Source organism: Rhinolophus hipposideros, assembly GCF_964194185.1.
Source record: "Rhinolophus hipposideros genome assembly, chromosome: 18".
Taxonomy (NCBI): Eukaryota; Metazoa; Chordata; class Mammalia; order Chiroptera; family Rhinolophidae; genus Rhinolophus; species Rhinolophus hipposideros.
In genome coordinates, this window is record NC_138064.1 from 37,111,200 (window position 1) to 37,133,346 (window position 22,147).

Sequence of the window (22,147 nt, forward strand, 5' to 3'; positions counted from 1 at the left end):
TGTCTGAACCATTTACCAGCTCCATAATTCTGCATAAGTGATTTTCACATTTCAGAGCCATCATTTCTTTTCCTGTGAAAGAGGAATAACAGTACCTACTTCCTGTGGTTTAAAGCCATTGTACAAACAGTTGTTATTATAAGTTCAAGATCCACTGAACATTCATAAAGTAGACATCCTAATTTTATATTCCAGAATCCAAAATAGCTCAAGTATCACATTAGCATTTTGTGGTTTCAAAACCTGACAGATTCACTCTTAAGGCAGTATCTTTAAAAGGATAAATACAAAGACAGGTACCATACAAGTAACTTTCATGATGTGGAGCACACCAGGCAAGAAAAGAGGCCTATGGTAGAAAGAACCTGAGATGTCACAGCAGGGGCGCCATAATCCATTTACATGATGAGTAACCATGTTATCATCACTATCTTGAATCCTTTTTAAGTCTATGTAATAATATGGCCCCATCTCCACTGCTCCTACAGATCCTTTACCCTTACTGTTTACCACACCCTGAAAAATGCCTGAACTAATATTTGCCCTCTCACAAAAGCCTAATGTAGATTTAATTGACTGACAATTGCCAAATGTTTTTCTAAAACATCATGACATATACCTGTGAATACATACCTGTCGTTTACTCCTTTTTGGTATTGGCTTCAAAATAAATTTTGGTGGAGTGATGTTTACTTGTTGGAATTCTAAAAGGAAATAAATATAAATGAAATTTAACTTAGTGTATATTCTATGTTACTTTCACACAAGGCAAAGTTGTACCAGCCCTTCTAATTATAAATTATATAATTATACTTTATGAATTATTATTAATAATTATAATAATTGACAATTAATTATAAGTATAAGTATATAGTTATATGATAAAAATTTTATAATTATAATGTTGCTAAATAAATATATCATTAATGACTACAATTCACAAAATCTCAAATATTATTTCTGTTCTAAATTATATTAAAATTTTTCTCACATTTCTTCTATAAAACCCTTACATTCTTTGTTGGGAATCCAGCAACCCTACTGGGTATTTATTCAAAGGAATTGAAATCAGAATCTCAAAGAGACATCTGCAATTCCTTGTTCATTGCAGCACTATTCAAAAGAGCCAAGATATAGAAGCAATCTAAATGTCCACTGATGGATGAATGGATAAGGAAAATGTCTATATATACAATTGAATATTATTCAGCTTTGAAAAAGAAAGAAATCCTGCCATTTGTGACAACATGGATGAACCTGGAGGACATTATGTTAAGTGAAATAAACCAGACACAGAAGGACAAATACTACATGATACCACTTTAATGATGAATCTAAAAGACTCAAACTCAAAGAAGCAGAAAGTAGAATGGTGGCTGCTAGGGGCTAAGGGAAAGGGAAAACAGGAAGGTATTAGTCAAAGAGTACAAAGTTTCAGTTGTACAAGATGACTAAGTCCTGAAGATCTATTGTGCAGCAGTAGCTGTAGTTAGTGCCTGTCGTTAACAATATAATACTGTGTACTTAAAATTTTGCTGAGAAGTGTAGATCTTATGTTAAGTGTGCCTATCACTAATAGCAATGATAAAGAGAGAGAGAGAACACTTTTGGAATTGATGGATATGTTTATGGCAAAAATTATGGTGATGATTTCATGGATGTATATTTATCTCCAAACTCATCAAGTTGTATACATTAATTATGTACAGCTTTATGTAGGTCCATCGTACCTCAATAAAGTGTTATTTTAGAAAAAAAAAAAAACTCTAGAGATGGAGCCAGCAGTCTGTGTGTCAGATGCATGCTCAAGTTTGGAAAACTGTTATGTAGTTAAAAATATACCTACCTTATGACCCAGTAATTTCACTCCTAGGTATTTGACAGAAAAAATATAAACATGTATCCACAAAAAAGAAAACTGTACAAGAATTTTCATGTTATTTTATTGATAATAGCCAAAAATTGGAAACAACCCAAATGTCCATCAGCAGAATAGATAACAAATTGTGGTATATTCATACAATAAAACACAGTAATTTAAAAGAACGAACTATTGCTAGCCTGACAACCTCAATCTCACAGGCATATGCTAAGCAAAAGAGGCTGGACAGAATGCATGATTCCATTTGTATGAAAATCTACAACAGGCTAAACTAATCTATGGCCAAATAAAAAAAAAAGTCAGAAATGGAACTGCCAAAGTGGGAGGCACTGACTGGGAAGTGACACAAAGGAAGTTTCTGAGCTAATGGAAATGCTCGATAGATCCCCAAGGATGTATTGTGTGTCAAAACTCATCAAATAGTATACAAGATTTGTGTATTTCATTGTAGTAATTTTTAAAAAACTGAACGCTAAGTGGTCCATAGGAAATAAATAAGCTTTTCTCAAAATGTATTCTCAGGACACTAGTCCTGACAGATGCGTCATGTGAAACAAAAGATTTTACCATCAAATAAGAATGAAGAACACCTGATCCTATTCTATATCTGGGAAATTCATAATGTGTAACAAGACAAGGTGATGATAATCCAGAACCCAGTGAGACTTTATTAAACTAAAAATAAATAAGCTTACTTTTGAGCTTATTTCACAAAATTGCAGTTTTGACATTTATTTGTATATGTATTGTTTTCTTCTAAGCTATCATAGTAAATCTAAGGATCTTGGAAGACAAACACTCTCAAAATTGACAGTGCCAACTTCTGATGAGAAAAGAAACCCAGAAACTAATTGAGACAGACCTGAGTTTCCAAGGAATATGTTCAAAACTCATATTTAATACCAGCAAAACTGTCAAGTCACCTCTAAAGTTTCTGTTAAAAAGAAGCCCTCAGCAAAGTTTTTAAAAAAATTCTAAGATTGTATCATGGCAAGCCTACAATAAAGTCCTTAGAGGGGATTTTATTTATTACTTTAAATAGTAATTAATGTTCACTGCTTCCAGTAATACCTATTAGATTTTATCTTTATTCTCAGGCAACTAGTCATGATTTATTTTCTTCCCATAATAGGCATTGAAAGAAGTTCCACAAGGTAACTGAAGGAACAGTCTAAAGTGTCTCTGTAAAGTAAGAGCATCTATACGCTCATTTGCAGATTTTTCAAAGTAGTGAATTCTATGAAATAGGACCTGCTATCCCTTTGGCGGCGGGGGTGGGGGGGGTGGGGGGGGGGTTATTTCTCTTTAAGGGAACTGCAGAATGTCAAGGAGTTACAAATTTATTTCAGAAAGGAAGGGACATTAGAAAACACTGATTTAATTTTCTGATGAGGAGACAATGTAAACTTTTAAGTCATTTTCATAAGCAGTAGTTTAGGATTTGCTTTCAGTCTAGTAATTTTTCCATTTGCCCTTGTGCCTCTTTCCCAGCGAACATTCTCATTGTGCCATAATCCAAACCCCCACTCAGTCTCTTACAAGCTGTGGGACTCTGGAAAAGACAAATGAGCTGTTCTTCTGTTTCTTTATCTATGAAATGGAAATAATAATATCCATCTCACAGAACGGTTACAAAGATTAAAGTGAGATTAAAATTTAGAATGTTCTATGGCCATAGTCAGGTCTCACTAAATAGGGGAGGGAGCATCTCCACACAGGTTACTCAGAGCATGCCCTGCCTTCGGAAGGAGAACAAATGAGTCCAGCACAGCACTCTGCATAACCAGTTCCAGGGCCAAAGTACAAGGACTCTGGCCTTGTTGTCATGTAACCATATGGATGCAATCCGCAAATCAACATCTATAAATAAATGGACTAATACATGCACATGAGAAGGAAAGACTAATTTCACAAATAGCACATAATAATAACAATGTTAATCCGTAACAGTTCTTTCTTAAAATGCTGGGGCATAAAGAGATGAGAAAAACAACAAATAAGAATGTGATTAAGAGTCATATGTCTGTTCACAAACTCAGTGTTTCACCAAGAGTGAATTTTTATATATTTTATCTATGCAGACCAATGTTTGCTCTAACATTATTTCTCCTGTAGTACCTTTCTTTGAATCCTATAATTTTAAAAAGTTTTCCTTCTCTGTGGCTTAAGCTATGTCTTTCCAAACTCATCTGCTACATATAAACATGAGGTCATTCTGCATTTTATCCTCCCTCTGGATGGCACTTCACTTTCTTTCTAAAAGTGTTATGAGCCATCATGGGCTAACGATGTTCCACATATAGATTAGCTCTAAAAGCATTAAATTATTAAAGCCGTCCTATTTAAAGTCATTATAAGAATAATATCATACCAGACGGAAGATCATCCAATGGAAATTCAAACAGTCTGGATTTATAAACCAAATGAAAACGGAAATCCTCCTGAAAGAACACAAACAACAGAGATTAAGGATGTACATCCAGGTGTCTCCAGCCTCGGGCAAGCAGGAGAAGCTGAGACCCGTAGAAGAACTGTCACTTTCATTTTTAATTATTATTACTTTCAGGTGTACAAAACAATGTAACAGACATTTACACAGCTCACAAAGTGATAACTCCCCTCTCCCCATCTAGAGCCCCTCTAGATTATCGTATGTAGCTGTTACAATTCCATTGATTATACTCTCTATGCTGTACTCCACTTCCTGTGACTATCGTGTTTCCCCGAAAATAAGACCTAGCCGGACCATCAGCTCCCATGTGTCTTTTGGAGCAAAAATTAGTGTAAGACCCGGTCTTACATTGTATTATATCATATAAGACCCACCGTACATTATATTATATAAGACCCGGTATTATATTATATTATACCCGGTCTTATATTAAAATAATACTGGGTCTTATATTAATTTTTGCTCCAAAAGAGGCATTAGAGCTGATGTTCTGGCTAGGTCTTATTTTCAGGGAAACACGGTATATATGTATATACATATATACACATATATATGTATATATATGTGTGTGTGTGTGTGTGTGTGTGTGTATGTGTGTATATATATATTTTATTATAGCTGACACTCAATATTATTCAGCTCTAGTTTCTGGTGTACAGCGCAGTGGTCAGGCCTCTACACAGTCCAAGCAGTGGTCTCCACTTTCTCCTGGGTTTAAAGAGGCGATGAGCCATTGCACAGTCCCTCCCACTCAATCCTGTATTGTCCCAGCACCACAGTGATATCCTGTTAGAAGCAAAATAACGGACAGAGAAGCCAGAGCCTACAGTAATGGAGAATAAATGAATGCTAGTATTCTCCCAAGCAGAACTAAGACATCTGGGAAAATGGGTTAATGTTTTTTATGACTGATTCCTTTCCACGGATCCCTAACCACCTTTTAGAGCCAGCCAGCTTTGCCAGGCAAAGACTGCAGAGCTAAGACTCTTCTCGGACTGGGGGGCACGCTGACTGTTACCGCAAATGGCCAAATACAACGTGCTCCAAAATTCAGGTGTTATACAAAGTCCTTTGAAAAACCAACAGATAAACAGCCATGTTTCATCTAAGATAAATTAATGAAAATTCAAATAACTTCATTTGGCTTCATTCAATTACTAAAATTACAAGAAATATCATAAATAGTCAAGTTTCATATTATGGTTTAAAAAAAATCACACAGTCAAGCAATGTGACAGGACAGCAGACAGTGGGGACCCAGAAAATAAAGCACAATATAGATAATTTCCCAAACAAGGTTTATTATGGGTGGCATAACAACGCATAGTTCTTGAAATTATTTGCCTCTGTAAGTGTTGGACTAATGTTCCATGATACAAGGAAGAATATTTGTGTACAGAGCTTGAATGGAAGTGGATTATGTTGATTTGTAGTCTATAATATTAACTTAATCCTTTTCTGATTTGTGGGAAATGAATATTTCAACTACAGTAAGGGAAGAATTGAGAAAAACCTAGATTTCTCTAAACTTCATTAGCACAGAGCTTCAAAGACAATGAGTAATAGAGAAAAATCTTGAATCTAGAAAAGAAATGGGGGTGGAAAATGGAAAATCACATATCTGTGATTTTGATCAGCTACAGAATAAATATTTGCCCCCCAAATTCATATGATGAAGCCCTAACTCCCAATGTGACTATATTTGGAGATAGGGTCTGTGAGGAAATGATAAAGGTTAAATGAGGTTCTAATCCACTAGGGCTAGTGCCCTTATAAGAAGAGGAAGGAACACCAGAGTTCTCTTTTTTTCTGCCATGTGAGGACATAACAAGAAGGCTGTCATCTGCCACCCAACAAGAGAGCCCTCAACCAAGACACCAATCCTGCTGACAACTTGATCTTAGACTTCCAGTCATCAGAACTGAGAGAAAATAAATTTCTGTTATTTAAGATACCCACTATTTTGTAATGGCAGCCTGAGCAGGCTAAGACAGATCACAGCACATTATGGTGGAGACAGAAATGAAATCTTCAGAATACTCAGAAAGAAAGTGTTTCCAACATGAGGAGGAGTAAGAGACAGATTAAAGAAAGAAAAAAGACATTTGTGGTTCTGACTTGTTTGCTATTCAATCACACACACACACACACACACACACACACACACACACTTACTATCCAGACCCTAAAAATATGAAAATAAAATAAAAGAAAAAAGAGGAGGAAGAAAGCTCCCAGCATCAACTTCTACATGTGCCACACCAAATATAAGAACTTACTTGGAAGGTGTCATTTTCTTCTGGCTCAATGAGATACGTGTGGTTCCCATCATAGAACATCCCACTGCCGAAAACAAGAAAATAATTAGGCATGGCTATCAACTCCTGCCTCAGGACAAAATCACTTTAAAATCAGCAGCAGAGGACCAGTTTACTTCTCAACACCCTTTTCCCAGTCCCACCCATCACCACCATCACACCACATATCACACACACACACACATACCCCATATCACATACTACACAACACACACATGCACACACCACATCATACACATACAGGCACTGCCACATACCACAGAAGACACCACACCACCCACACATCATACCCACACACACCACACACACACATACATATCACATACCCTCTACACACACACACACACACACACCACATACCACATACTACACAACACACACACACAGGCACTCCCACATACCACACAAGACGCCACACCACTCATACACCACACACACACACCACTGCTGAGAGAAAAAGGCCCTTCCCTCTGATTTCTCACAAGTAGCAGAGTCCCCTCAACCAGACCCTTCCCCAGGCTCAAAATTACCATTCTCTAATGTGGTCCATTATTCTTTTTTCCAACTTATAATTCTAAAATTATAATATACAAATAGTCACCTGGAGAACTTGTGAAAATGCAAAATTTTCAGGACCTTCCTCTGATTTCTGGGCTGGGACCCAGGAAGCTGCATTTTAAACAAACCCCAGGTGATTCTGATGTAGGTTGTCAAGGAGTATCCTGAGAACTTCCTACCTATCACACACTTGGAAGATGCTCTAGTAATAAGAGCTGACACATTTTAACAACGTCACACTCATTAATCTTTTCCATAAATTTATTAAGGAGGTATAATGACTATCTGCATTTTACAACGAAGGAAACCAAAGCCCAAAGAGATGAAGTAACTTGCCCAAATTACATAACCAGTGAGAGCAGGGGCAGGAATAGAACCCACACAGATTGGTTCTGGAACCAACTATCTGTTATCAGCTACACACATTCATTCATTCACTCATTCATTCAGCAGACATTTATAGTTAACCTACAATGCACTGCTTAGGTGCTGAGGATACAGTACTGAACAAAACAGACCACTTCTCTGCCCTCATGGTGCTGATGTGCATTCTAGGGAGGACAGAAAAAATACATATAATCAACAACTAAATATATAGGAAGTGGTGACAAATTCTAGGGAGGAAAATAAAGCAGGTTAAGGGCAATATATGGTGCCAGACGATTGGGTATAGGGACCAGAGACAGAAGACTGTTGATTTATATAGAGGGTCAGAGCAAGGCTTCACAGAGAAGATGGCATTTAAGCGAAGACTTGAAAGAAGTGACGAGATAAACCACAAGGATACATGTGCAGATAGCATTGCCGAATCAAGCCCCAAGGTGAGAGATTCTTGGCATGTCCCAGGAGGACTAAGGATGCAGTGTGGCTGGAGTAGAGCAGGTGGGGGAGGAGTGCCATCAAATGAAATCAGAGAAATAGGCAGGCCATCTTTGATAGGCCCTTCCGAGGGCCTCAGCTTTTACTCTGAGAAAGATGAGGAGCCACTGCAGAGTTCTAAACAGAGGGGAAGGACAATCTTCCTTAAACTTCACAATAATTGCTCCAACCACTGTGCTACAATAATCTTTAGGATAGCCAGGAGAGAAATGGGGAAATCATTGCAATGACCCAGGTGAAAGAAGATAGTAGCTTAGATCGTGGTGGTAATGGGAGAGATCATGAGGATTGGTCAAATTTTGGCTATTTTTCAAAAGTTGAACCCATGAGATGTGTTAATAGATTTGAACTGGAGTATGCAGAGCCATGTCCATGGGGATGCCAAGATTTTGACCGGAGCCACTGGCAAGATGGAATTGCCATTTCCTGAGACTAAAAAAGCTGCAGGAAGAGCAGAATGGGGTGGGCACAAGGAAGCAGGATGCAGGGAGCAGGGTGTCAGCTGGGGTTCAGCTCCGGACCTCTCAGACTGAGATGACTATCAGTCAATTGAGAAATCCTCTGGAGGGCATTTTAAGTTACAGATGGCCTCAACTCCCACTCACAGAGATCCTGACAGCCAGTCCTTTTAGGAGAACAGGGTCCTTCTACTGAGATCAGACCCTTTATGATGCTGAAGGAATATGTCATATCATCCAGGGATCCGGAGGGCCGGCAAAGATGTGATCTTCTGCAGTCGTTTGTCAATGTTAGGTGGAAACGACTGCCTGACAGCCAAGCTGTTAGCCAAGGAATAGTATCTGTCTTTCACTGATGGCTCAGTGAAATAGGCTGGTTTCCCTGAGCTGGAATCATAATGGCCTCCAGCTCTGCCTCCATCCAAATTCTTTCATTCTTGCCTTAACGTCTTCCACATGTCCTCAATGTTTTCTCATACCCTTAGAATGGCTATTCTCACATCTGTAAGGTTTTCAATCAAAAGTGTACTTTCTGAATTTGGATGACACTGTATTTGGAACTTAAAGATAAACAGATGCAGTTTGTAAGATATTACTGACAATACATGCCTAAGGAATCAAGTGGGGTGATCCTTTTCACGACAGTAGACTAAATATGGCAATAAACATTATTTCTGCCCCTGACGAGAACTGGCCAGACTCATTGAGAACATTGTACGAAACCATTGCCATTTACTAAAGTACGCATGGTAACACCGATTAAGTAGCAAGCTGATTATTTCGTTTATCTAGTACTGGATGTTATTTCCTCTTACATTAGGTTAGTGTCCAATGTGAAAATCGGTTATTTTTATTGGGTTTAAACATCTTGATGCACAGTGTAAAGAATGCAGATTTGGACACCATCTATATGTATAAGATTCTGGTTCCTTACACGACAACATGCCGTCATTAATTCTTTAACAATTAAAAGGCATACGTTTTATTTGCTTTGTTTGAGGATTGACTCCTTTCTGTTATAGTTATATGAATTCCAACAAGTGTACTGAGTCCATAACACAGTATACTTGATAAAAACGTGCAGCTAGGACAACGTCATATAAGCCAATTGAACTAAAATTTTAAAAGGCTACATACATCAAAAGATTTGAAAGAAACAGCCATTCTTACAAACTGCCACCAGAGGGCAATAACCTACATTTGGCTCCATTCTTTAAGATTCACGTAATTACAGAAATTTGTCCTGACATCAAGCCTACCAGGACCAAAATGTTACCCATTAGTCCTTCAAATTTGAAAAATGTGCTCTTGCAGGTTTTATGTAAAAGACATGAATCTGATTATTTTCCCCTTTAAGTTCTTCAAGTGAATTCAGTAAATCAAGAAAAATGAAACATCTCAATATGTACTTGGTAATTTATACAAAATGAGTCACGGATGAAATAATAATGTCATATCTAAATCACTGCAATTGAGACAATATAAATTATTTAATATTTAGTGATATCTCCCCAAAATATTTCCATCCTTAATTTTTGTTCAAAATGTAAAATCAAGATGAGAATAATAAATGACAAAAAGGAACCAGAGTATTCAACATGTTTATAAAAGTCTAAGAGCACCAAAACATACTTGTACACGGTCCTGACAGTTCCTAGACACACAGTGGGCTTTCTTTTTGCTTTTGTTTAGTTTTAAATGAAGAGGTTTCCAAAGGTAAAAGTAAATTTTACTTAAACACCTCAACCAGGCTTGAGCTAGTCACTAAAATTTCCTTAAAGTTACTTTTCTATCCTCTTTCAAATGACTGCATAGGTTTAGGAGCAAGCAATGGGTCTTAGGTTTCAGCTCTATTAGAGCCCTCATGAGGCAGTGATACCTTCTCTCTGATTCTGACAATATCGTGTCCATTTGGGAAACTGGGAGGCAATTCGGAGTGAGTACTGGGTCAGATACTTACAAAGTGAGTTTTGATTGAGATTTTAAGAGGAAGAGGGAAGGAAAAAAAGCCTCATGTTTTTTTTTTATCACTCTCTTACAATATACATTTGCTTTCACAAACGTCAACAGACCCAGTGTACAAGTCCTAGCTAACAGTTGTGCTCATTGTGAGATCAGATATAACAATTTTACTGCCAAAGAGGATTAAACGTTTCTTTTCCCAGATAAGAAAACTGAGGCCCTCGGATATTAGGCATGGATTCCTGTTTGTAAAAATGTTTCTCTAGTCAAAGAATTTATTTAAAATAAGTAGTTTTTTTCAAACAAATAATAGGCAACTAAACGTCTTCCATGCTCTCAGGCACATGGCCTTCTTTTTCTGATTATTGATCAAATCTTCACACTCTCTCCTTTCTACCTCTCACATACCTACTGCCAGAGCATAACCAGAGGTACCATTTAGGCAAACCAGCCTTCTGGCCTTTCCCATTAGATCTCTTTGCTTGCTTTCTTTAAGACCTGTCCATCTCACCCCTCTCTCGGAATATTCTATCAAACCTTGTTCTGGGGCCCACTCCACCATCCTCAAGTAACATTTCTCTGTAGCTCTCGAGTACCACCACATTGTTCAGTGTCCACACTCAGCTTGTATTTTTCTGTTTTTTTCTCTTTCCAAGAAAACAAATACACCTATCATACTCCATAGTAGGAAGCTGAGGTAGATTTCACTTCTGCACTAGACTGAGCTCTCGGGGGCAGGGTTCATGTTCTAATCACCTTAATATTCATAGTGGCTGGTACATAGCAGACACTCAGTAATTGCCAGTTAGATGAAAAATCCACATCTCTAACTTGGTAACCGACAGGAAATATTTTAAAGGTGCCAAACAAAAATTTAACGAAATTCGAAAGTGCTGGCTTGTCCCATGCCAAAAAAAGTGAAACAAAATAAAGGCACTGAAATGATTTGGCTTAAGTAGAATGCTGAGGAATGACACGGTAGCTTTGTAAGGGTTTACAAAGCAAGTGAGAGACGGCCACCTGTGTATGTGTCACCATTATCGACAGGATGGGGGAAGTAGATGTGTTCCCATGTGAAAGATCAGCAAACATTCTTTGATAATGAAGTTTATGAGAAAGGAAGCAAGGCCCCGAGGAAGGATAAACTCTGATCCTTGGAGATTTCTGAGAAAAGACAGACTCTCCCAAAGTTTGCTGCTCGGTAGGTGGAATTCTGGCATAAAAAAGGCGCTGAAACACATGAACACTGAAACACTTGAGGTCACTTGCAGCCTTTTTGTCTTTGTGCAAGAAGTCAAGAGTTTCCATCTACTGAAATTTCTATTATCCCACAAAAGTATAAAAACTAACATCAAGGAGGAGTGGGAGTACAAATGGTAGCCAGCGGCTAAACATCCACAGAAACAGAGACCAAAGTTACCCAAACTACAACTGTCTCAACTTGGATGAAACTAAAAAAAATGCTTCAAATATCACTATAAGTTATCATATTATACAATTCGAAAGCCCCAGATTCCTGCAACTCTAATTTTAAAATCTGCTTGGTTTATAAACCACAGAGGAGAAAAGATCAGATCCATTGCTGATTCAAAATTACTTCGCTTATATAAAATAGGGATTTCGATGACAGTGCATTAAAAACAAAGAAGGTAAGTGATTAAAAGAGTGGATAGTACAAAAAAACTTGTGGACACTTACTGAAGTCCATGACATGTTGACAACGCAACAAATGAGGCCGGGTTTCCTCGGATGTGGCCCTGGTAGTAACAGTGTTCTCCTCCCTGCAAACAGAAATAGAGAACATAAGCCTTTGCTATCCCAAGGAGAATTGGCCGTATCACTGCAGAGGTTTCTGCCCACATTACCATATGGAAAGCTCTGCACAATATTTTATTATTCAGATTAGTATTATCAAACCATTTCTAACAGAATTATTCATAAGCACTCCTAGTGAGCTGATGCCAAATCAAAAGACTGGGAAATAAAAGTTGACTTAACTCTCCTTTTATGCAGGTGATGAGAGAAGGAACAAAGAAACAGATATGGAAACACACATGGGGCCCTTGCACCAGAATAAGTTTAATCATCTACTTCCCTAGTCGTGAGAAACGCAACCTGGAGCAGCGGCAAGATGATGCTTTCACGTAAAGCTCAGTAAAAATGAGTATAAATCATTTGAGAGTCACCCAATTAAACTGATAGGGGTACGCCTATTTTCACAGGGTTTATATCAAAATTTGGTAAGTCTATATTGCTCTTTTCTCCAACCAGGAACGGTTTTACTGATAAACAGTCTAGGGTAGGGTTTGAAATTGAGAAGTTTCTTCTAGCAGACAGCCACATTAACTAAATGCCGCTGAGAGACTCGTGGATTAAATGTTCCTGGAAAAGTAACAGGGTGAATCCTGTGCCATCTCAGGGTGCTGCCTCAGTCTTTCCATACTTGCTACTCAGAGTGTGGTCTAGACACCAGCAGCACTCACATCACCAGGGATTTGTCAGAAATGCAGACTCTCAGGCCCCATCCCGATCTGCTGTTTCAGAATCGGCATTTTAACAAGGCCCCGAGATTCACAAGTACATTACAGGAGGAGAAGTACTGCTCTAAATGATTTCTCCCATTCCCACAACCATCTCCTATTTCTTCAGAAGCTGAAAGCTTCTCATTAAACTGACCCATTGAGGTTTGAAAGACTGAAATAGGACAAACTGATAGAATGGGTGGTTTAAAGGGGAAAATGTTACCTACTTCATAGTCTGGCTTAAGGACGACCCCTACTTAAAACATTCCGTGCTTGACAAGTAGAGGGGAGAGAACAGGAAGACACAAGGACATAACAAGGCTGAAGACATTTCTTCACTAGAATTCCAAGGAAGGCCGCCTGGCTAGAGACCCCTCATGAGATAACCCCATAAGAATGGGCAAACCTCAGCTTGGGTGAGGGCGTAGAGAGCAGATAAGATGGTGCACAGTGGAAGCCTGACCTTGTGACACCTTCAATTCCCCAGGGAGACATTGAGCATCATGAAATGAAGATTATGGATGGATGTGATGGAGGACAAGATATGGTGGTACTTCATGTGTGGGTCTGACAAGGGTGAAACCCAGAAGGCCACAAACTTTAGGGTAGAAACAAAACTGGGCACTGACCGCCCGCATAGGTTTGGTTCAGTGTAGTTGTTAACAGTGCTCCTTCACTTATGAACTGTATAATCTCAAGGAAGTTACAGAACCTGTCTGCAGCATCTGTCCAATGGGAGCAATAATCTCATAGACGATTAAACAGCAAATATGCATAAAGGGCTTAGACTAACGTTTGGCACTTGGTACACAATAAAAATGTTTGCTGCTATTATAATTACTGTGTCAATTATTGTCGTATTTAATTTACATGCATAATCCTCACTTCAATCCTACAAAGAAATATTGTTTTCTCTGTTCTACACAGAAAGTCAATCTCTGAGAGCCAAGGCTGGCCACCTGGGAAGTTGCCAAGTAAGGATGCAAACTTTGTGTGGACATGGTAATGCAAAGCCTGTGTCACTTCCCCTGCACTATTTATGGGTTGGACACAGAACCCGTGGGTTATATAGTCCAAGTCTAAGCATTCCCCTAGACTGATTTCGGGGGATTTGTTTTTGTTTTAATTTATGTTTTGAATAGGGTTCAGAATAAATATAACATAATGTTAAATATCCTCTGTTGGGGAGTTGGTCCAGTGAACTGTCCCTAAGATTAGATTCTAAATGAATGAGAGAGGTCATTGTGTTTAAAACCATTTTGACTTCCTGGACACATCTGCTTGGACCAGAAATCAACACTCCAGCTTTCTATTGGCCAGACATGAAAGGCCAACAGTTGATGATGTGACCTGGATCAAGAGAGACTTCTAGCTAAAAGTATTTCCCTATGTTGGACAGTGACTAAATAACCCAGTCAGATCTCCCTGAGGTCTAAGACACACAGTGAACAGTAGATATAAAGATAGTAGGGGGAAAAAAGACAGTAGAAACAGAAGAAGAAACAAAAAAGATAATCACAAGAATTACGGTATCAGATTAGGGAACAATAGAAGTTGACAAATCTCTGTATGTGGGGAAAATATGTTAGCAACAAAGGCATATAAGAAATATTTTATAAATTACCAAAGTTTTGTTTAAAATATCAATTCTTGAAACATGTTATATTAAATCATAAAAAGAACAAAGAATTTGTGTTTTAAAACAATCCTCCATTATCTTAGGGATAAATAGATGATTTGATAATGGAAAACAATCTTTCACTAATTTCTGATTCTGAAAAATAGGAGTCAATCCAAAAACAACATATGACCAGGACCCATCTGCACAAAAGCCTAACGCTGAAAATGAAGTGAAGAACTCAGTATGGTTGATTCATTATCAGACATTTCCATGATACTTCAAGAGAAGCATAAACACCAGGAGGAGAATCTTCTCAATTTGGGCTATTAAAAGGCAAATTTTGAGGTTCTCAACTAGCGGTATGTAATTTTTCTAAATAATGGTGGAAATTAATTTTTGTGTTGTGATATTTTTTCAGGGATTATTCACTATCAATCAATATTTAAACTAAGAACTAAAGTAATGGAGCTTTTTTTCATTTAACATACCTGAAAATTTCTGAGTATCAGATAAAGGTCTTAATGTTAAAAGGCTTCTACAATTTATAAAAATATAGTATAGTATAAAACTATCAAAATAAATAAATGAAATAAATTTAATAATTTTATTTTTAATAGTTATTTTTAGCCATTGTTTTAAAAATAATAAATGCTAATGGAAAAAATTCTAAGACTTCAGGCAGTACATGGTAAAGAGTACAAAATATTCACTTCAGTTGCCCAGGCTGCAGTTTTTCCTTAAAAGTAAGGATTTGGGACAGATTTTTGTGCATCATGTCAGGAGTAGTCTACGCATATTTAAGGAAAAGTGTATATATACAAATAGATATTCTTTTCGGTGCACAAATGGGTTTACACTATTCATACTGTTCCGCCACTTCATTTTTTTCTTAAGGTAATCTTGACATCTTTCTGTATCAAAACTTCATTCTTTCAAAGATGGCATATTTCATTATAGGAGTGAACAATAATTTATTTAAATAGTCCTGTACTAATGGACATTTAGATCGTCTCCATTTTTTTGCATTCATAAACAGTATTGCAACAAACATCCTTTCACATATTTTTTGTTCACTTGTATCAGTGTATGTGTAGGATAGATTTCTAGACGTGGACCCTTTTAGGTCACAGAATATGTGCATCTAAAATTTTAATAGCTATTTTGAAAGGCAAATATAATTGTATTTCTTTGCACTTAACATCTGTTTTCAAAGATGTACCTTTGAAAATAATAAACTGCATTTCATTAAAAATTGTGTATTTCAATAGACCACTATTTAAGCTACCTTTCCCAAGTCTTATGAATTATAAAGTTTCTCCATATCTTCATATGACTTTCATGAAGAACCAATGCTTTACGCAAGTAGGTATTATATATAATAATCTGAGACAGATGTTGTAGGAAAAGAGAAAAGCCAGCACATCCTAATAGAGTTTGGCTCTTTATTTGACTGCCAGTCACAGCTTTTTCCTTATTGTCTCTTTTGTTCCAGAAATAAATCAATTGTCCCTGAAACTTTCTTCATACTCCTTGATTTAATAATATAGTTATAATAGTACAGATGCTTATTTTCAGCTAATTCATTATAGCTAAAATAATTACCCCCTCTATAGAAATGAACTATATGATGGTTCATATGTCTATTGGTTTATCTTCCCAATGGACAAAAAGCTTATTGTAATTTTTATTCTGGTAAGTCAAAATAATCATTTACTTGTAAAAGTCAAAGACAAACCACACTTTTATTAATCAGCCAGAAAGATCTTAAAACAGAATTTATTATAAATATGATTTTAAAAAACAGCACAAAGGCAGTTACCAAGACTGGCTTATAAAAATCTATGAAAATTCAATAAAGAGAACCAGCAGCAAGGCCGTCATCATTTATCCTTCATCCAGACCCTCAAAGGAAATGCTACAACTTTATCAGCTCCAGATGGGCCAGGGCCACCTCCTCCAAAGAACCTTCTCAGATTCCTTCCTCGTGACAAATTCTCACTAACCACTCTTTCTCTGAGTTTCCTTTTAATTTGTACTACCTCTCTTTACACCTGCATTCCTGTTTCTATCTTCAGTTCCCCACTAGATTTTGGTTTTCTTTCAAGGAAGAACATGAGCGTGATCTATGTTTATATCCCAAAAGTGCTGTTAGAGAGAAAACCTCCCTGAATCTCACTTTCCTCATCAATAAAATGGAAATAATATCTACCCACGCTGCTTCACAAAAGTATGCAGGGGATTCCATGAGATAAAAACTGCCATAAAAATAGGAGAGATGTGCAGTCAGAGAATATTTATTCAATGAGGGATTCTATGGTGTCCCTTGAGCAAGGATTCTCATTATTATATGCCTTATTTGTGAAGACTAACATTTCAGGCCATTGACTAATAATGCAGATTACTGTGTCTCTGGCCCAGAGAGTTTGCTTAAGCAGCTCTGAGCTGAGACCAAGAATCTGCATTTTAACAAATACTCCATGCTTTTCTTACTGCAGGAATACAGTAGAGCAGTGGTCTCAACCTTGGCTCCATATCAGAATTACCTGGGAAGCTTTAAAATCCCAGTGCCCAAGCCATACCCCCAAACAGGGAAATCATAATTTCTGGAGATGGGGTGCAGGCTTCAGCATCCTTTTAAGTGTTCCAGATGATTCAGTGAAGTTGCACTGGTTGGGAACCCCTGTACTAGAGAATTGTTGCTCAGTAGCTGTGGTTCCCAAAACTAACTGAGTCACTGTGGTGAGCTTTGTAAATCTGATTCCCAGGCCTTCCCTCATACCTACGCAAACAGAATCTCCAACGAAGTAGAGCCCCAGGTTTTTCAGAGCAGCAGAATGATCTCCAGGTGATTTTGATTATTGTACTTGGAATTATTAACCTACAATAGTCAATACAATACCATACCATCCCCATGTAAAGGATATCAGAAAGATACTGGGACCTTTCAGAGAATGAAAGTGTCTACCATATCCTGGGCATTGTGCTTGGTGATTATGGTGACTTATGGGCTACTTCATGATGACTGATGAGGTAAATATAAATTTCATTGTTTTACTAGTGAGAAAATAGATTGAGACAGAACCTTCACACCATTTTGAGGTCAAGTCTTTTGACACTGGTGGTTCTCAAACAAGTGGTTTCCAGCCCCAAAGCATCTGCTTGCTAGAAATTTAAATTCTGAAGCTTTATCCCACATTTACTCAATCAGAAGGTTTGGGGACATGACCCAGCCACCTGTGGTTCAGCCAATGCTCCAAGCAATTTTGAGGTACTCTATAAAGTTTGAGAATAACTGCTTTACACTACACCTGCTTCTGTGTTCTAAAGCTCCTCACTGCTGAGCTCACTGAAATCCCACACTAGTTCCTGAGTAGATTTTTACTGAAGCATAAAGAATGTAAACAGCCACAGCTCTTCTCCACGTCTTTTCTTGTCCCTCCCGCCCCCCGGCCCCAGACCAGCTGGCTTTATCAGAAACAAAATGGAAAGTAAAAGGTGAGATAAAAATCAGTGAGAATTTAGCCATGTACTGAGCCAGGAAGAGCGGAGGTGCTGGTAATAGGGCACCACACAGGATGCATTGGCCTGGATTAAAGCACTAGAATGATCAACAGCCCTGCTTAGCCTAGGACCAAAGGGTTTCCTAGGATGGGGGTCACTCAGTGCTATACCCATGAAAGTCACAGGCAGTGTGGGGACAAAGCCAGGAGTGCAGTTTCCAGGCTCTCGTCCTCATATAGAAAGGTGCTGGCTCAGGTAGTATATGGCCATCAACTGTGATTGGATGGCCATCAGCTATGGCTAGTTGGCCGTCAGCTGTAACCAGTGAGCCATTGGCCACTAATATAACTGCTGTGGCTACGCTAACAGCAAATGGGGGCTAGCAAGAAGATGGTGGCTGAGCCTGCAAGAGCAGATTGCAGAGAGGCGGATGCCGCCAGAGAGAATATAGCAATATGACTCCCCTACCCATGGCTCCGTGGGTGCTCCTTTTTGGCCTCACCATGTTCTGCGTTCTTATGTGGGGAGCGCGACCAGAGACCCCGCAGGCCGCCCCACACGACAAATGGCGCAGCCAGCAGGGTACGGTGCCGGCCAAAGCTCTCCGAAGGGCAGTGGAACAGTTTGTGTGTATGAACACTCAGTCTCAGGAAAACCAGGAAGAGCAGCTGCCGGAAAGCTGGAACCCTGTGGAGGGGTGGAAAGATGTGGACAGTTCCCCAACCAACAGAGGCTGGAGAAAGCAAAGGTTGTTGTGGCCCTGTGGGCTGGGAAGTGCTTGTTGAGGCAGCCCGGATGAAGGATATGTAGTCCCAGGAGGAAACGCTTGCTGAGTCCTCCTTGGGAGATGTGGGTGAAGTCAAGGTCATCCCTCACCCCCAGGACAGCCCTGGAAAATGACTCTGGACTATGGGGAATTGCCTTCTATCCCTAATTTAATGGACCACTTGACTGTCTGTTTGGGAACATACCACCATGTAGTGGAATTGGCGGATGTTTGCTTTTATGTCTCAACCAGCCACCATCGAGAATATGTAAGCACTTTGACTGTGAGTCACTGTTATTCCAGCATAGTACCCTGAGAGGCCCAGAGAGAGTGGCAGTGCCCTGAGAGCCCTGGCTGAGACCAGGAAATCTGGCTGTGCCCAGAGAGAGTGGCGGTGCCCTGAGAGCTCTGGCTGAGTCCAGGAAGTCTGGCTCTGCCCAGAAGCACTGGTGGTGTCCTGAGAAACCCTGGCTGTGTCCAGAGAGGCTGGCTGTGTCCAGGGGCTCCTCACATAGGGCCCCTCGCGGAAGACACTTGTGGCGTAGATTGTGAGGCGAGAACCTGTAGGAGTAGAGTGTGGGGACAGAGCCAGGAGTGCAGTTTCCAGGCTCTCGGCCTCACATGGAAAGGTGCTGGCTCAGGTAGAAAATGGCCATCAACTATCATTTGGATGGCCATCAGCTGTGGCTAGTTGGCCGTCAGCTGTAACCAGTGAGCCACTGGCCACTAATATAACTGCTGTGGCTATACTAGCAGAAAATGGGGGCTAACAAAAAGATGGTGGCTGAGCTAGGAAGAGCGGATTGCAGAGAGGCGGATGCTGCCAGAGAGAATATAGCGATATGACTCCCCTACCTATGGCTCCGTGGGTGTTCCTTTTTGGCCTCACCATGTCCTGCGTTCTTATGTGGGGAGCAGGAGCAAAGACCCCGCAGGCTGCCTTGCATGACAGGCAGATACACATGATGTGATCACCATGAAAGGGACAGGACTTGGCAGACATTTTCAGACCAAAATACCAACGCTGCAACCCTGTGCTCTGCTCCCTGAGCCACAGCCCGCTCCCCTCTCCATGGTCCCAATCCCAGGCCTGGCCTTCCGCCCTGCAGATTGGGGCTCATGCTAGTCATCCACCTCCACTCTAGCACAGTAGTTCTCAACCCTGGGTGCACATGAGTTTCACGGGGGAAGCTGTTTAAAAAATATCAAGCCTCACTTCATGCGAATTAGATCAGAACCTCTAAGAGTGGGACCTGGGTATTTTTTAAATATGCCCAGATGATTCCAAAATGTTGCCATGATTGACAAGCTATACACCTCTGCAGGAACTTCAGCCCTGCCCTTGAACTGTATTGCACACAGGATCCTCCCAGGCTTGTACCCTGCCGAGACTTCCGTTTGTGGCTGCATGGCTACAGTCTGTTCTACGAGGTGCTCGCCTACAATAACCTCCTCCCAACTTCCTCTCAATTGGCAATCTCTTCCTACCCTTGGCCCTCCCTCCCAACAGTGAGAAATGGCATTTTCAGGCATTTTTGAGTTGGAAATATTCTGAGGCTCTGTAGGGCCATTTGCATCAAGGAAATTCCTAGAAATGCTAAATCTTATGTTGGAGAGGATCCACTAACCCACCGTGACAAAAATTCATAACCTGGAATTATACAAAATTAGACTGGATTCATAAAAGGGGTACAAGCTAAATGTCTGTTCAGGTTTAAAGTGTAAGAGTATCTGATTCTACATGCTCTACATTTCTCTACAAGAAAAGTAGAAAGATAATTTTTCATCTCATTTTACAGTAAAGTAAAATTCAATAAGCTATGCCATGGCAGTTTCCAAAGGCCAATAATCAATCTGTGGATCATACTAATGCATGTCAAAATCTTTTACCAGTTCACACCAAAATGAGAAAAATAAGTACAATGTAGTCAATTTTTCACAAAGCTAAATGTATTTAATTTCTACATAACTGTCCCTTCCTTCTCTTTTATTACTAAAATTATCCCTTTTTTAAAAACATTAATAGACTTTATTTTGAAATAATTTTAGATTCACAGAAAAGTTGCAAAGGTGGTAAAAAGTGTTCTAGTATACCTATTATCCAGTTTCGCACATTATTAACACCTTACATTACCTGAAAATATTTGTCAAAACTAAGAAATTAACATTGGTACATTACAGTTTACTAGACTCTGACCATTCAGAGTTCACCAGTTTTCCATTAACTTCCTCTTTCTGTTCCAGGATCCAACCCAGAGTACCATACTACATTAGTTGTCATATGTATTTTTTTTTGAATTGGTGGCAATAATAAATAGAATTTAGGTGTTTTGAAGGGGTTGTTTCCATACCTGGAAAAATAAAGATACTGATCCCTAAAATTTGTTTCATTAGTATACCAGGCTATAAAATATAACTCTAGGATCAAGAGTATAAGTGAATACTTAATCCTATAGATTTTCAAAAGTTTTTTTAAAAAAACTACCCTACATAATCAGGTTTAATTTAAATGACTGATTAAAATGTCATTTTTAATATAACTGATGGAAATTAATTCTGAAAGGTTACTCAATAACACCTGCTATAATAAAAATCTAGGACTCCTTGTTACCTGAGATTGTTCTGGACTATCCTTTCAAGAATGTTTGTATAGTGGACAGACTGGGAAGAAAGATATCTCTCTCTAGAGCAAAGGGCAAGCATGTTTATTTCCTATTAGAAAAGATTCAGGTTTCCTAAATTTGGAATTTCTCTCTAGTAACAATACATTGTGTGTACAGGTGTCACCTGGCCCTTTCCTCTGTCACTCTCTGGGCATAAAGGCTCGTAATATAAGAAAATACTGACACTCTGGGTACTGCCATGGCCGTGAGTTAACAAAGTCCTTTGTCTCTGAAATTGCAGCAGGCTAACTTCTTTTTTTTTTTTTTTTTAATTAATTTTATTGGGGTGACAATTGTTAGTAAATTTACATAGATTTCAGGTGTACAATTCTGTATTACATCGTCTATAAATCCCATTGTGTGTTCACCACCCAGAGTCAGTTCTCCTTCCATCACCACATATTTGATCCCCTTTACCCTCATCACCCACCCCCCACCCCCTTACCCTCTGGTTACCACTAAATTATTGTCTGTGTCTATGAGTTTTTGTTTCTCATTTGTTTGTCTTGTTCTTTTTGGTTTATATACCACATATCAGTGAAATCATAGGGTTCTCTGCTTTTTC

The 22,147-nt window shown here is 38.9% G+C and overlaps 1 protein-coding gene across 23 annotated transcripts in view; it reads right to left on the bottom strand.

Annotated features, from left to right (window-relative positions):
- The window catches only part of ADAM22 (ADAM metallopeptidase domain 22), a 238,272-nt gene that overhangs the window by 65,795 nt on the left and 150,330 nt on the right, over positions 1-22,147 (bottom strand). For all 23 annotated transcript variants that reach the window (XM_081079324.1, XM_081079333.1, XM_081079329.1 and 20 more), the window contains exons 5-8: positions 12,208-12,290; positions 6,614-6,677; positions 4,254-4,323; positions 634-704 (exon numbers count right to left, since the gene is read on the bottom strand). In XM_081079324.1, coding sequence (XP_080935450.1) covers positions 634-704; positions 4,254-4,323; positions 6,614-6,677; positions 12,208-12,290 — 288 coding nt within the window. The remainder of the gene's footprint in view (positions 1-633; positions 705-4,253; positions 4,324-6,613; positions 6,678-12,207; positions 12,291-22,147) is intronic.